Source organism: Mustela putorius, unplaced genomic scaffold (assembly GCF_011764305.1).
Source record: "Mustela putorius furo isolate JIRA1106 unplaced genomic scaffold, ASM1176430v1.1 tig00537335_pilon_pilon_pilon, whole genome shotgun sequence".
Lineage (NCBI taxonomy): Eukaryota > Metazoa > Chordata > Mammalia > Carnivora > Mustelidae > Mustela > Mustela putorius.
The window spans coordinates 2,615,584-2,628,429 of record NW_025422457.1 but is presented as its reverse complement, the minus strand read 5'-3'; the positions used below and the strand labels follow the sequence as shown (position 1 = coordinate 2,628,429).

Sequence of the window (12,846 nt, the reverse complement as noted above, 5' to 3'; positions counted from 1 at the left end):
AATGGAGAATTCATTTGGCACTCTTGGTATTCTGCTGCCTAATTCTAATGATAAATTGTCAAGGGCAATAACTATAGCCTGAGAAGTGATGATGACCAGGGAGCTCAGGTCCCTTAGGGATGACAGTTTACGTCATCCTCTCAGTTAATTCTCTCAAGACCAGCAGAGACACTAGCTGAAAATAAAGGAACTCTAGGATGGGTAGCAAAGGAGGGTGAAGAGGAGTATTCATTGTGGTCTCCAGGTAAGCTATAGGAGTGTGAGCCAGCCCTTCCAGTCGAAGTTCCCCAGGGGAAAAAATACACCAACAAAACCAACCAGAATTTACTGGGGTAGCTACTCCAAGATGGAGTGAAATTTCCTTACAAAGAAAGTCAACAGGGTGCTATGGTGTACAGCTGATGCATAGCTCAGATCCTCCTTTAAGGACCAAATCACTCATTCTCAGCTGCCTGCAGACAGCTCATAGTTGAGACCCCCTGTGGGCATTGCCTCAACCAAAGGGTGCTGCATGACCCAAGGTTATATCTTCCCTACAAGCAGCCCAATCCCTTACGAGTCTATGTGAATGTAAAAAACAAAACAAAACAAAAACCAAAAATCCTTTGTCTCAGTGAGGCACAACTTGGAAAGGCCATCCTAGCTTTAGGGTTTTCTCTATGGGACCCCTGCTGAGGTCTACTGTAACTGCCTGACCAGCATCTACCTCTGCCAATGCTGCTTTCCTTATTTCTTGAAAAGGGTTATTACTAAGAACACACACCAACAAACCTTCCACACATCTCTGATTCTAAGAAACATGGTAGAGGACAAATCTGTAATTAGGAAGTCCCAGAATAACTAGGTGAGGAGGTTGGAATGAACAACTTTCATCACCATTCTCATTCATTTATAATTGCCTGGCAGTTTCATGATGCCCTCCTGTGGCCATGTAGGAGGAAAAAAAAGATGTGGCAATTCTTCCCGGACCATCCCTCATTTCAAAAGAAGCATGGTTCCTATCCTGGCTTATGCCTCTTGCAGTTGGGGAGAGTCTTACCTGATTGTTTCAAATGACTCTCTGAGTTGTAAACACTTACCTAATTTAGGCGCTTTTTCACAATATATTTTGTAATCATCGCTGATCTTCTGTATGGCCACCGTTGGAAACTTATAGCAGAGTTCCTCAAAGGACATTTTCCTAATGTCTATCAAGTAGGGGAAAAAAGGTATAGAGTCTGGTTGTCCACTCTGGTTTAAAGATTCATACGCTTTTATTGACAGTATTACCTTTAAATTGTTATTTTAGGAAGATAATAATGTTTTAATAAAATGTTTACACAAGAAATATAAGTTCCTCAGGGAAATTAGAAGCAAGGAAGTATAACCTTCCCTCCTCTCCAGAATGGGAGGATTCTGCCCTTCTTGGGGACACCTGACCCATGGAGATTTTCTGCCCGAGGGATACTAGGGTAACTGAGATATAATTTTGAAAGTGGTACTAATTGTTGACACATATACAAGAAGTAATTTATTCAAATGAATACTGACCCCTTCAAAGTAGCCATCTGTTGTGTGAAGGAATTGCAAATATATTTCAAACATTCTGCTATTGCTTCAAAGAATTTGATACACTTAGGGATAATATATGGCAAATAACATGCTAGGAACTTTCTCTCTTGCTTGGCTCTGTCTTTGGGAATTACTTTCAGAATTGACAGCTCATATATGTAAATGTCCTTAATAGTTGCAAATCATTGTCCTTTGAGAGTGAATTATTTTTTCTAGAAAAAGTCATACATTATTTCTAGCTATACACAGTTGATTGAGAGGAATACATTTTTGCATCCAAAATACGATGAGACAGGACGGCTGAGACATCAAGGGAAGTTTTAGTCATGTACTGAACAATAGAACAGATTAGCAGCACCTTGCCTCCTACCTAGGTGAAAACACTCAATCATGTGGTGAGTTCTGCGGTTTAAAGTAAGTCTTATTGCGCACAGTTCCTTCCCAGAAACTCTCCCAAGGCAGTCTAGTACTTTCTGAAGATCATACTGGTGGGAGTCTAGAAGGAAGGCTGGGGTGTGGACCCACAAATGTCAGCATTGTCATTATCATCATTATCATCTCTCAGCCAGGGGAATCTGGCTGTAAGTTGTTAAGAGCAGCAGATCATTCCTGCAATAGATCCAGTTTTCCAGTTCTGGACCAAACCCTCCCTTGCTAAGCAACCTTGACCAAGTCTTTCCACTTCTCAGAGACTCGTTTTCTCCATAGGACAGCTGAGGGTTTTCTAGCTCTGATGTGCTGTGAGTTTATGGTATTCCCTGACTGGATCAGCCCACCTGGGAGTCAGGGCCTTGGGTTGGGCAAATATACAGGAGGACCTTTATCAGGTCATACTTGCATTTCCAAAAAGCAGTGGTGGAGGAAGTAATGATGTGTGCTGAGGGAAGGAAGAAGCATCTTCATGGAGAGTGGTTCCCACTCTTCCTGGCCATCCCTGGCACTCCAAGACCACCAAAGCCATGCCTATTGCCAAGTGTGTGGGCAGTCAAATTTACCAGCCATCCTTTCTTCCATTTTTCTCTTGATTTCTGGAACAGGTTCTGGCATGTTCGGTAGTTAAAGAGAAGGTGAAATTCTGATATGAAACACAGGGTTTGTTCATGCTAGATTTAATAACTCATGCCCAAACATGGCTATGAGAGGCAAGCATTCAAGGCATCTTGTTTTGTATATGGAGTGCACATCAAAGTTTTGAAAAAGCTGAATGTTTTTTAGTATAATCTAACAAGTACTTACTGAGCACCTGCTGGCTCTGTAAAGGCATTGCCTCGAATCCCCTCAACAATCCTACCAAGCAGGGGCCATTATCCCCACTCCACAGCTGAGGAAATGAGAGGCTCAAAGAGATGAAGTAACTCGCCCAGGCTCACTGAGCAAGGGAGCAGTGAAATTGAATTTTTGAAGCTTTGGCTTATTCCCCTTCTGTATTTTTAAAAGTGCAGGTCATGACTCAATAATGTCGAAAAATTGTCGTTGCCAGCCTTTACAAAATGAAATAGAACAAAACAGAATAGAGAAACTAGAGGAAATCATATTATATAGTAAAGGTAAGTATTGCTTTGTGAAAATGCTTTTCCACATATACACACACACATATACACAAGTACATGTTCCCTGAGGTCTAATGTGTTTATTGAGGATTGCAGTACTGCAGTGCTCTGACTGCCTCAGCACAGAAAATTAAAGCAGTTTGTTCAATTTAGAAGCATTATTGAACTTTAATTATTGCCAAACATTGTGGTAATAGGTTTCATAGGTGACCTTGGAGCTTCTTCACAACAGCAACAAACCTATCATGATTAGTTCCATTTTAAAAATGAAAAAACGGGGCCTTACAGAGAGGACGAATACATTGCTCAAGTTTACAGTCACTGGCAGACCTAGGATATAACCCCGTCCTCTGGGACAGCACAACCTTGTGCTCCTAACCACTCTTCTCTACTGCCTGAGTGAGCTGCTGTGTTATGTTGGGGAAGAGGAGTAGCTATTAAAAATATGTTCGTAGAAATGCTTTGGACCTGACTCTGGAGGAGGTATGGTAAGATGGAATAGGCTTATCAGATGAACAACAAAGAATTATTCTGTAACTAAGATGCTTTGATGGGCAGGAGTCTGGCCAAACTTAAATAGCCAGTCAGTCCGACCTTGGCTCTGCCACTTACTGTGTGACTTTGGGAAGGTCATTTAACCTCTCTGTTACTCAGTTACTCAGTACTTACCTCATAGGTTATTTTGAAGATCAGATGAGGTAATCTTTGCATTGCACAGTGCTGATATACAGTAAATCATCACTAAATGTTGAATATTAATATTTCCCAATTGCCTATATGTTAGGGTCAAAAATTATGGTGACTGCCCTTACCTGCTTGGAACACTGGAGACTTTAGTTCTACCTGGAGAGACCCGCCTTGTTTCAGGTCCTCGGTTGCTATCTTTTGCCACTGCATAGAATCCATTTTCTCCATGTTAGCCAACCCCTGGCTTAACTCCAGGGATTCCTCACACCTCTTATAAAGAAGAATGTTCTCTTCTTTACTTATAGATCCCTTTTTATGCCATTTTCTGCTGATGAACTTGGCCTGAGTCTAAGAGAATGGGATGGGGTCAAAGAACATTTGCTATAGGAATTAGACCAGAAGCAAGATTTTTGTAACCACCCCGTCCTCCTGAGCCTCCTCGTCACATGGGCTTTTCTTAGGAACCACTGCTCCTTTCCACACCAACCCCCACCCTCTTCTAATCACACTCATATCTATAAGGGAGGAGTTCTATATGAATGTGACTTCTTCACAATTAGCTACTGCACTTGAGTCTTTTCCCTCGAGGTTTGTGTTTAGAATATCGGAGACCATGTCAATGTCCACTGGCCTCTGGGAAAAATAAAAGTTTCATTTACTTTGACAAATAAGTCTTCTAAGAGAGCAGTTACTCCTTTTTCTTCCCACAACCTCATGATTCCTCCCCAACTTAAAGTCCCTCCTACTGTGAAAATGAGAAACCAGTGGTCCTCTTCCTCCAGGAATTCATCATACCAGGAGCTGAGCATCTGAAATCCAAACAAGATATAAGCGCTATGAGGTGATGCTCAGTTTGCTGCATCTCTTGTGCTAGTGTTTATGTGGGAGAAGAGCAGGCTGCAGATTCTGCATTCTCTACTTTGGAGATACAATGGAACAGCAAGCATTAGCCATAACCAACCAGGAGGCAACATTTGTCTCCCCGAAGATGGCAGCTTGCACAGTCTCTCTCTGAATCTCAGAGAATGGTAATTGATATTTACCTAAGGAAAGAATAACAACTTACCGAACGACAAACTTGGCATCTTCCTACTTCCTTGTTTTTTTTTCTAAATAAAGTACCATCTCATTTGAGCCTCAAAATGGCCCTGAAAACCAAAGATCTTTTCTGCAGTGACTTCTCTCAAGATTTCCCACTTGAAGACCTTACCCATTTGTGAAGGATATTTCACTACATTAGAACAAACAAAACCCAAAAATAACAACAAAAACACTTAAGAGTTAGTGCTCAGCTCGGTTTATTTGTCTGTACTCTCACCTTTGTTCATTCATTTATTTGACAAATAGTTTCTGAGGGCCTCCTATCTGCCAGGCACTATGCAAACGGCTGGGAATATACGGATAATATATTACAAACCTTGTTCTCAAGGAGTGCACCTTCTAGCATGATGACTAGCATAGGATAGCACATGCTACAGTACAAGGGTGAAGAACGTCCTCTGGGAGCAGAGTCCAGGAGATTCAGAAAGAATTAAAAAAGGTAAGGAAATTTTAACCAGAATTTGCATTTTGCAGGATAAGTAGGAGCTCACCATATGGAAGTTGAGTAAAGGGCATTCCAGGCAGTAGAAAGAACGTAAGCAAAGGCATAGACACGGGCAAGGACGGTTTGAGAATGATGAATACTGTCTAGCAGAGGTGAGCTGTAGCATCCTGCAGAGAGCAGAGGGGTGGGGTAGTAGCAAGAGATGAGGCAGTGAAGGTTGGTTGGGACTATCCATGAAGGACTTGAATGCCTTGGTATGTAGTCTAGGCATTAGTTTGCTGGGAATGAGTCAACAACATTAATTTTTAGGGAATGTAAGATTGTTTCCGCAAACCACCTCAGTCATGCTGCCAAAAGGTGAGTGAGTTAAAGAGTATGAGTTTTAGTAACTTCATCAGATCTCCTGGGTTCCTAGGGAACTGGAGTGAAGTATATTCCTGAGAAAATTAAGCTCAGTGATTGAATATTAGCAATATATAATGTAATATGATGTGATTGACCAGTCGATAATCTCTGAATATATATATATATATTAAATATGAGTAATAAACGTGTGACATGAGTACCCTATTAATGTTCCTTCTAGTTTAAAAGATTTATGACTCTAGTGATCTAATTGGTATCTTAACCAACAATGTTTAATGAAGCATTTCCCATTAGAAGAAATAGAGTTGCAGCAAAATAATAGTAATAAATAATAAATATAATAAAGCAATATCTAAACTTAAACTTACATTTTAAAACTTGACTTATGAAAAATGTCAATGGTATTTTCATAGGGATTTCATTGAATGTGTAGATTGTTCTGGGTAATGTAGATATTTTAACAATATTCTTCCAATCCATGAGCATGGAATGTTTTTCTGGTTCTTTGTGTCTTCCTCAATTTCTTTCATAAGTGTTCTGTAGTTTTTAGAGTATAGATCCTTTACTCCTTTGGTTAGGTTTATTCCTAGGTATCTTATGGGTTTTGGTGCAATTGTAAATGGGATTGATTCCTTAATTTCTCTTTCTTATGTCTCATTGTTAGTATATAGAAATGCAACTGAGCTGGAACAAATAATCTTAAAATTTGTATGGAACTAGAAAAGACCCTAAATAGCCAGAGGAGTGTTAAAAAAGAAAACCAAAGCTGATGGCATCACAATGCTGGACTTCAAGCTATATTACAAAGCTGTAATCATCAAGACAGTATGGTACTGGCACAAAAACAGACACATGAATCAAAGTAACAGAATAGAGAACCCAGAAATGGACACTCCACTCTATGGTTAACTAATATTTGATGAAGAAAGAAAAAATATCCAATGGAAAAAGGACAGTCTCTTCGATAAAGGGTGCTGGGAAAATTAGACAGCTACCTGTAGAAGAATGAAACGACCATTTTCTTATACCATACACAATGATAAACTCAAAATGGATGAAAGGCCTAAATGTGAGACAGGAACCCATCAAAATCCTAGCAACAACTCTTCGGCGTTGGCCACAACAGCTTCTTGCTAGACATCTCCAAAGGCAAGGGAAATAAAAGCAAAAATGAACTATTGGGACTTCATCAAGATAAAAAGCTTCTGCACAGCAAAGTAAATAGTTGACAAAACCAAAAGACAACTGACAGAATGGGAGAAGATATTTATAAATGACATATTGGATGAACAGCTAGTATCCAAAATCCCTAAAGAACTTAGCAAACTCAACACCGCCCCCCCCCAAAAGAATCCAGTCAAGAAATGGCCAGAGGACATAAACAGACATTTCTGCAAAGAAGACACATACAAATGGTCAAAAGACACGTGAGAAAATGCTCCACATCACTTGGCATCAGGGAAATACACATCAAAACCACCATGAGATACCACCTCACATCAGTCAGAGTAGCTAAAATTAATAAGACAGGAAACAACAAATGTTGGTGAGGATGCAGAGAAAAGGGGAACCTCTTACACTCTTGGTGGGACTATGAGCTGGTGCAGCCACTCTGGAAAACAGTATGGAGGTACTTCAAGAAGTTAAAAATGGAGGTGTTGTTTGCACTAATGACTTGTTGAACACTACATTAAAAGCTAATGATGTACTACATGTTGGATAATTGAACATAATAATAAGTTAAAAATCTAAAAAAAAAAAAAAACTTTAAAAAAATAGAACTACCCTATGACCCAACCATTACACTGCTAGGTATTTACCCAAAGGATACAAATGCAGTGATCTGAAGGGGCACCTGCATCCCAGTTTTTATAGCAGCTATATTCACAAAAGCCAAACTGTGGAAAGAGCTGAGATGTCCATCACCGGATGAATGGATAAAGATGTGGTGTATAAATACAATGGAATATTACTCAGACATTAGAAAGAGTGAATACTTAATATTTACATTGACAGGGATGGGATTAGAGGGTATCATGCTAGGCGAAGTAAGTCAGAGAAAGACAATAATCATATTATTTCACTCATATGTGGAATATAAGAAACAGTGCAGAGGATCATGGGGGAAGGGAGGAAAAACTGAATAGGAAGTCATTAGGGAGAAAGAAAAAGAGTGAGAAACTCTTAACTATAGGAAACAAACTAAGCATTGCTAGAGGGAAGGTGAGGGGGATGGGGTACCTGGGTGATGGGCAAGGAGGGCATGTGATGTCATGAGTAAGGGGTTTATATAATGAATTATTGAATATTACATCTGAAACTAATGATGTACTATATGTTGGCTAATTGAATCTAAATAAAATTTGACCTACTATTTTTAATATATATGTACTTTTTCTGTAATTGTTTTTTTATTATGTTACATTAGTCACCATATAGTACATCATTAGTTTTTGATGTACTGTTCCATGATTCATTATTTGTTTATAACACCATGAGCACATGTTGTGCTTATGATAACAATGTGCTCTCCTTAATACCTGTCATGGGGCTACCATATCCCCTGACCTCCCCTCCCCTCTGAAACCCTCAGATTGTTTCATGGAGCCCATAGTCTCTCATGGTTCATCTCCCCTTCTGATTTCCCCCACTTCAGTTTTCCCTTCCTTCCCCTAATGTCCTCCATACTATTCCTTATGTTGAGAAAGGGGAACCCTCTTACACTGTTGGTGGGAATTCAAGTTGGTACAGCCACTTTGGAGAACAGTATGGAGGTTCCTCAAAAAGTTAAAAATAGAACTACCCTATGACCCAGCAATTGCACTACTATGTATTTACCCCAAAGATACAGATGTAGTGAAAAGAAGGGGAATATGCACTCCAGTGTTCATAGCAGCAATGTCCACAATAGCCAAACTGTGGAAGGAGCCAAGATGCCCTCCAACAGATGAATGGATAAAGAAGATGTGGTCCATATATACAATGGAATATTACTCAGCCCTCAGAAAGGATGCATTCCCACCATTTGCATCAACATGGATGGAATTGGAGGGGATTATGCTAAGTGACATAAGTCAAGCAGAGAAAGACAATTACATGGTTTCACTCTATAATTGTTTTTCATTAAAAGATATTAGGGTTTCCTTCAGAATTCAGTTTGCCCATCACTTGGTAAACTCTCCTGCCCTATCCTGAAAGCAGTGCATGAAAGGCCAGATAGTAAATATTTTCCAGTGTCTATGGAACTCCTTACTCCAGCATCTTCAGTACCTTCTCTCAATCCTCTCCTCTTTGGTTAGAACCCAAGGCAATTTTTAAGCTGATGTGCTTATCCTCCATGTTCACACCTACTTCTCTTTACCCATTTCCTTTTATGGTATAGTATTTTCAATGTATCTATAAACTTATTAAATCCACAAATACAATGACAAAATATGATTTTGTCCCATTTATCATTTTATATATGAGGCAAAGAGACCTAGGGAAATTCAAGAATTATACAAACTTGGGTTGTTCAAGATCACATAGCCAAACAGTGACACAGCCAGAACTTTAAAAACTTTTCCCATACTCCACATAGACATGTTTCCACATTGGTGAGTCAGAAGTCAGGAAATGGACACATCAGTGGACATACTATAGGTAATTCACAAAAGTTGACTAAATAATTGGAGAATGATTGAAGAGATGGATGAAAATCAGAGTTCTCACAGAATCTAGTTGTCTCAAAAAAGAAAAGAAAAAGAAAAAAGAAAAAAAGAATCTAGTTGTTTCCAATCAGAAAAGAGCTCTGGGCAAGGCCAAAAGGGGGGCCATTGCTAACTGGGATTGATCAGTTCAACAGACATCTATTGAGCATGAAGGTCTATTAGCACTATCAAGCACTGAATACTCTACCCCCCCCCTCCCAAGTAGTGTTCCAAATTTTGGTGAGACAGTACTGACAAAACAATGAAAATCCCAGCCCTCATAGGGAGAAATAAGCAAAATAAGTTAAATAAATAAATATATGTATATATACACACATACATATAAACACATGTATATATATACATATACATATTATGCATCTATCTGAAAAATAATACAAGTATATGTGTATATAATAGAAGTGTATATAATATATGTATGCACATATGCATACATGAACACTGTAAGGAATATATGTGTACTATACACACACTCACACAGAGTGAATGTATGTACATATGTATGTTAGAATGGTGTACGTAAGAATGGACGGTTGGATCTGGATGATATGTGCTAAGGAGAAAAATAAAGTGGGGATGGGATGAAATTTTATATGAGGTGGGTAAGGAAGCTTTGCTGAGAGAACTTGAGCAAACAGCTGAAGGAGGGGGGGCAAGCTGTGTGAGCATCTGTACTTTACACAGAGTGGGAGCACTGCCACTGAGCAGGCAGTATGCCTAGCATGGCTGGGGTGGTGTACCCAGAGGCAGTGGAAGATGAAACCAAAGAGGGAGATAGAGAAATTTATAGAAATTATTTGGCCTTGCCAGTTTTGGCAAGGTCTTTGGATTTTACTGAAGACAGAAAGCCATCTGTTTTCAAGGTCCCCACTCAATTCCTTTTACTTATTTTCAATTTTCATTACACAGTTTATGTTTTTGCAGAATCACCACAGCCAGTGTGGAAATGAGCCTGCTTGTCATGTCCAAGGACAAATCCATAGGCATCAGTTAGTTAGGAGGCCACTGCAGTATTCTAGGTGACACTGGATGGGTCTTAGACAAGAGCAGGATGGGTCTTAGACAAGAGCAATTGTAACAGGGAAGGGGTGGCATGCTTAGACCTCCTGGGTTCTGATCTTGGTTACTCCACTAGCCTCTTGTGTGCCTTTGGGCTAACCCACCTACCTTCTAGGGTCAGTCTCATTTACCTCAGTTACATAACAGTGGCAATAGCACTACCCTGTCTACTACTTCTGAGGTTCTAAGAAGCCTAAAAGAGGTAATATGTGAAAACATACTTTATAATACATTTATATACATATACATGTATATACATACATTTATAATACATTTTAATATATACTTTATATACATTTATATACATTTTAATGCACTAAGTAAGTTGTTTATGTCCACCTGCCCTTCCAGATCTACTCTCTATTCTTCTTCACTGTTTGTGCCTTGGGAAATTAACCTGTATAGACCACATCAACAGGCTCCCTTGACCTCACGTTGGGTTCATCTAGTTAGGAGTCCTAACAGGAGATGGGAAAGCAGGAGAGTAAGCGTGGAATTAGCTATTCCCCATGATCCCTCCTGGCCAGATCACCAAGGACTGGCTATACATTTCTACTGACAGAGTTCCTGCCAACTGTTGCACCCCAAACAGCTCTTTCTCTCCTGGTTCTGGTAACTGCTCCCTTTCCTCAATTCTTCAGGTTTCAGAGGGAGAAAAAAGTGACCCACGCTTACTGACCCTGAGGTGTTACAGTATCTCTTATGGTTTCCCTACGCTGTGCCCTTTCCTTTGTAAGCAGTCTCTTGTATCAGACTTTTATCTGCTACCCAACTTGATTCTGCCATTTGTCTCTGCCAAGATCTTAACCGTAAATATCCAAGCTATGGGCCTCATTGGCTGTGAGTCTTCAGGATAGTCACATGCTTTTATCTAATGTTTTGGGATAAGAATAAACTCCTACCGGTTGGCTACTTCTTGGTGGTCTAGTCTACCCTGCATTTCAATACATTATGTTTGGAACAGAATTCTTGGAACTTTCTTCAGTAGAACACTCTTGGGTTCATGGTTTTGGGAGATTCCATATAGGGGGAAATTAAAGAAGAAATAAAAAGTGGATGTTGACCAATCACCCACTTCCATTCTACTTTGGATTTTGGCTATTTCTTGGGAATTTGTATGGCTATTTCCTAAGAGATCATCCAAGTCTTCAATATGTGAAAAATTATGTAGGTAATTATATCATTAATTTAACCAGTCTAGATGACCAGATAGGATTTTTGGTCAGTCTTGACCTCATCTTCCAGATACTAACCAATTTCTACATTGCAGACTTTTACCTTGCAATTCCTACCTTGCAGATCTCCTTCTGGGCTCTGGGAATCCAGGGGTTTATATCCCCAGAAGGCAGCATCTCCTTTAGGCCTTCAATGGTTTGTGATTTGAGTGGTAGGCATGGACCAATCTGTTCATTCAGGTAGAGCTCACAAATTCGGTTGCCCAGCATATGCCGAAAGGTGGCATTCCCAGTCTTCCTGTTATTCATCAGGACACTGAGAAAATGGTGCAGGTCTTGCCAGAGGTCCAGGAGTTGGGTCTCCACTTTCAAATTCTGCTTTTTCAGGTGGTTCCGGAAGGGACTCCCTGCACAGGCATCAGCACACAAGGCCCAGTGGGTGTACCCTAAGGAGATGGTTTGCTTGATGGCCTTCTTGACTTTCATCTGGGGGGAGTGATTGATGATAGGGGTGACAGTCCTCAGGTGTGTAGAGAACGTTGTCTCAAAGAGGCCCTCCATGTCGAGGTGGCTCTTGGCTTTCTTCTTCATGTCAGACTTCCTGGCACAGAAAATATCCTTTTCCAGGGAACTGATTATTTTCTCTTTTGAAGAAGTCACTTTTGGGGAAGGCATTTGTATATGTTTATATTTGTATCTGTCCTTCTCTGGAGAACACATCTTCTGGGGTTGCGTAATGTTGGTGTCTGGCTTGGTATCCATTTTCAGAGTAGTGCTATGGTCTATCAATTGCCACATCCTCCTCTTGGTCTTCCTGCTCGAGTACTGTTTCTGGGGGTGGTGGCTCTCCTTGATGCTCATGTTTAGAGGGAGTCCTCCTACATGAGTACAGCAAATAGTGTACAGGCGAGTCTCATATTCCTGCATCAGACCTTGGCACGTTTCCTCCTTGGCCATAATTGTCCTGGCATGGGTGTAAAAGTTGGGGAGCCAATAGCTCTGAATTTTGAACAGAGCCACTTTCTGCATATGGCTCAAGATCTCCCTCCTGGTGGTTGACTGGTTGGGATGCCAGATGGAGAGGTTCAGGAGGGACTCTGGAAAGAGAAGAGACATGAAGGGTGAAAATAATGTAGTGGTGGTGATGATGATGATGTTGGGAGTGGTTTTTTGAATTTTTCCAAATATCATTGTGCATAACA

The 12,846-nt window shown here is 40.2% G+C and overlaps 1 protein-coding gene across 2 annotated transcripts in view; it reads right to left on the bottom strand.

Moving 5' to 3' along the window:
* RGSL1 (regulator of G protein signaling like 1) overlaps positions 1–12,846 on the bottom strand; it is a 75,147-nt gene that overhangs the window by 47,311 nt on the left and 14,990 nt on the right. For both annotated transcript variants that reach the window (XM_045074335.1, XM_045074336.1), the window contains 4 exons: positions 11,762–12,741; positions 4,535–4,597; positions 3,914–4,136; positions 1,080–1,187 (listed from right to left, as the gene is read on the bottom strand). In XM_045074335.1, coding sequence (XP_044930270.1) covers positions 1,080–1,187; positions 3,914–4,136; positions 4,535–4,597; positions 11,762–12,741 — 1,374 coding nt within the window. The remainder of the gene's footprint in view (positions 1–1,079; positions 1,188–3,913; positions 4,137–4,534; positions 4,598–11,761; positions 12,742–12,846) is intronic.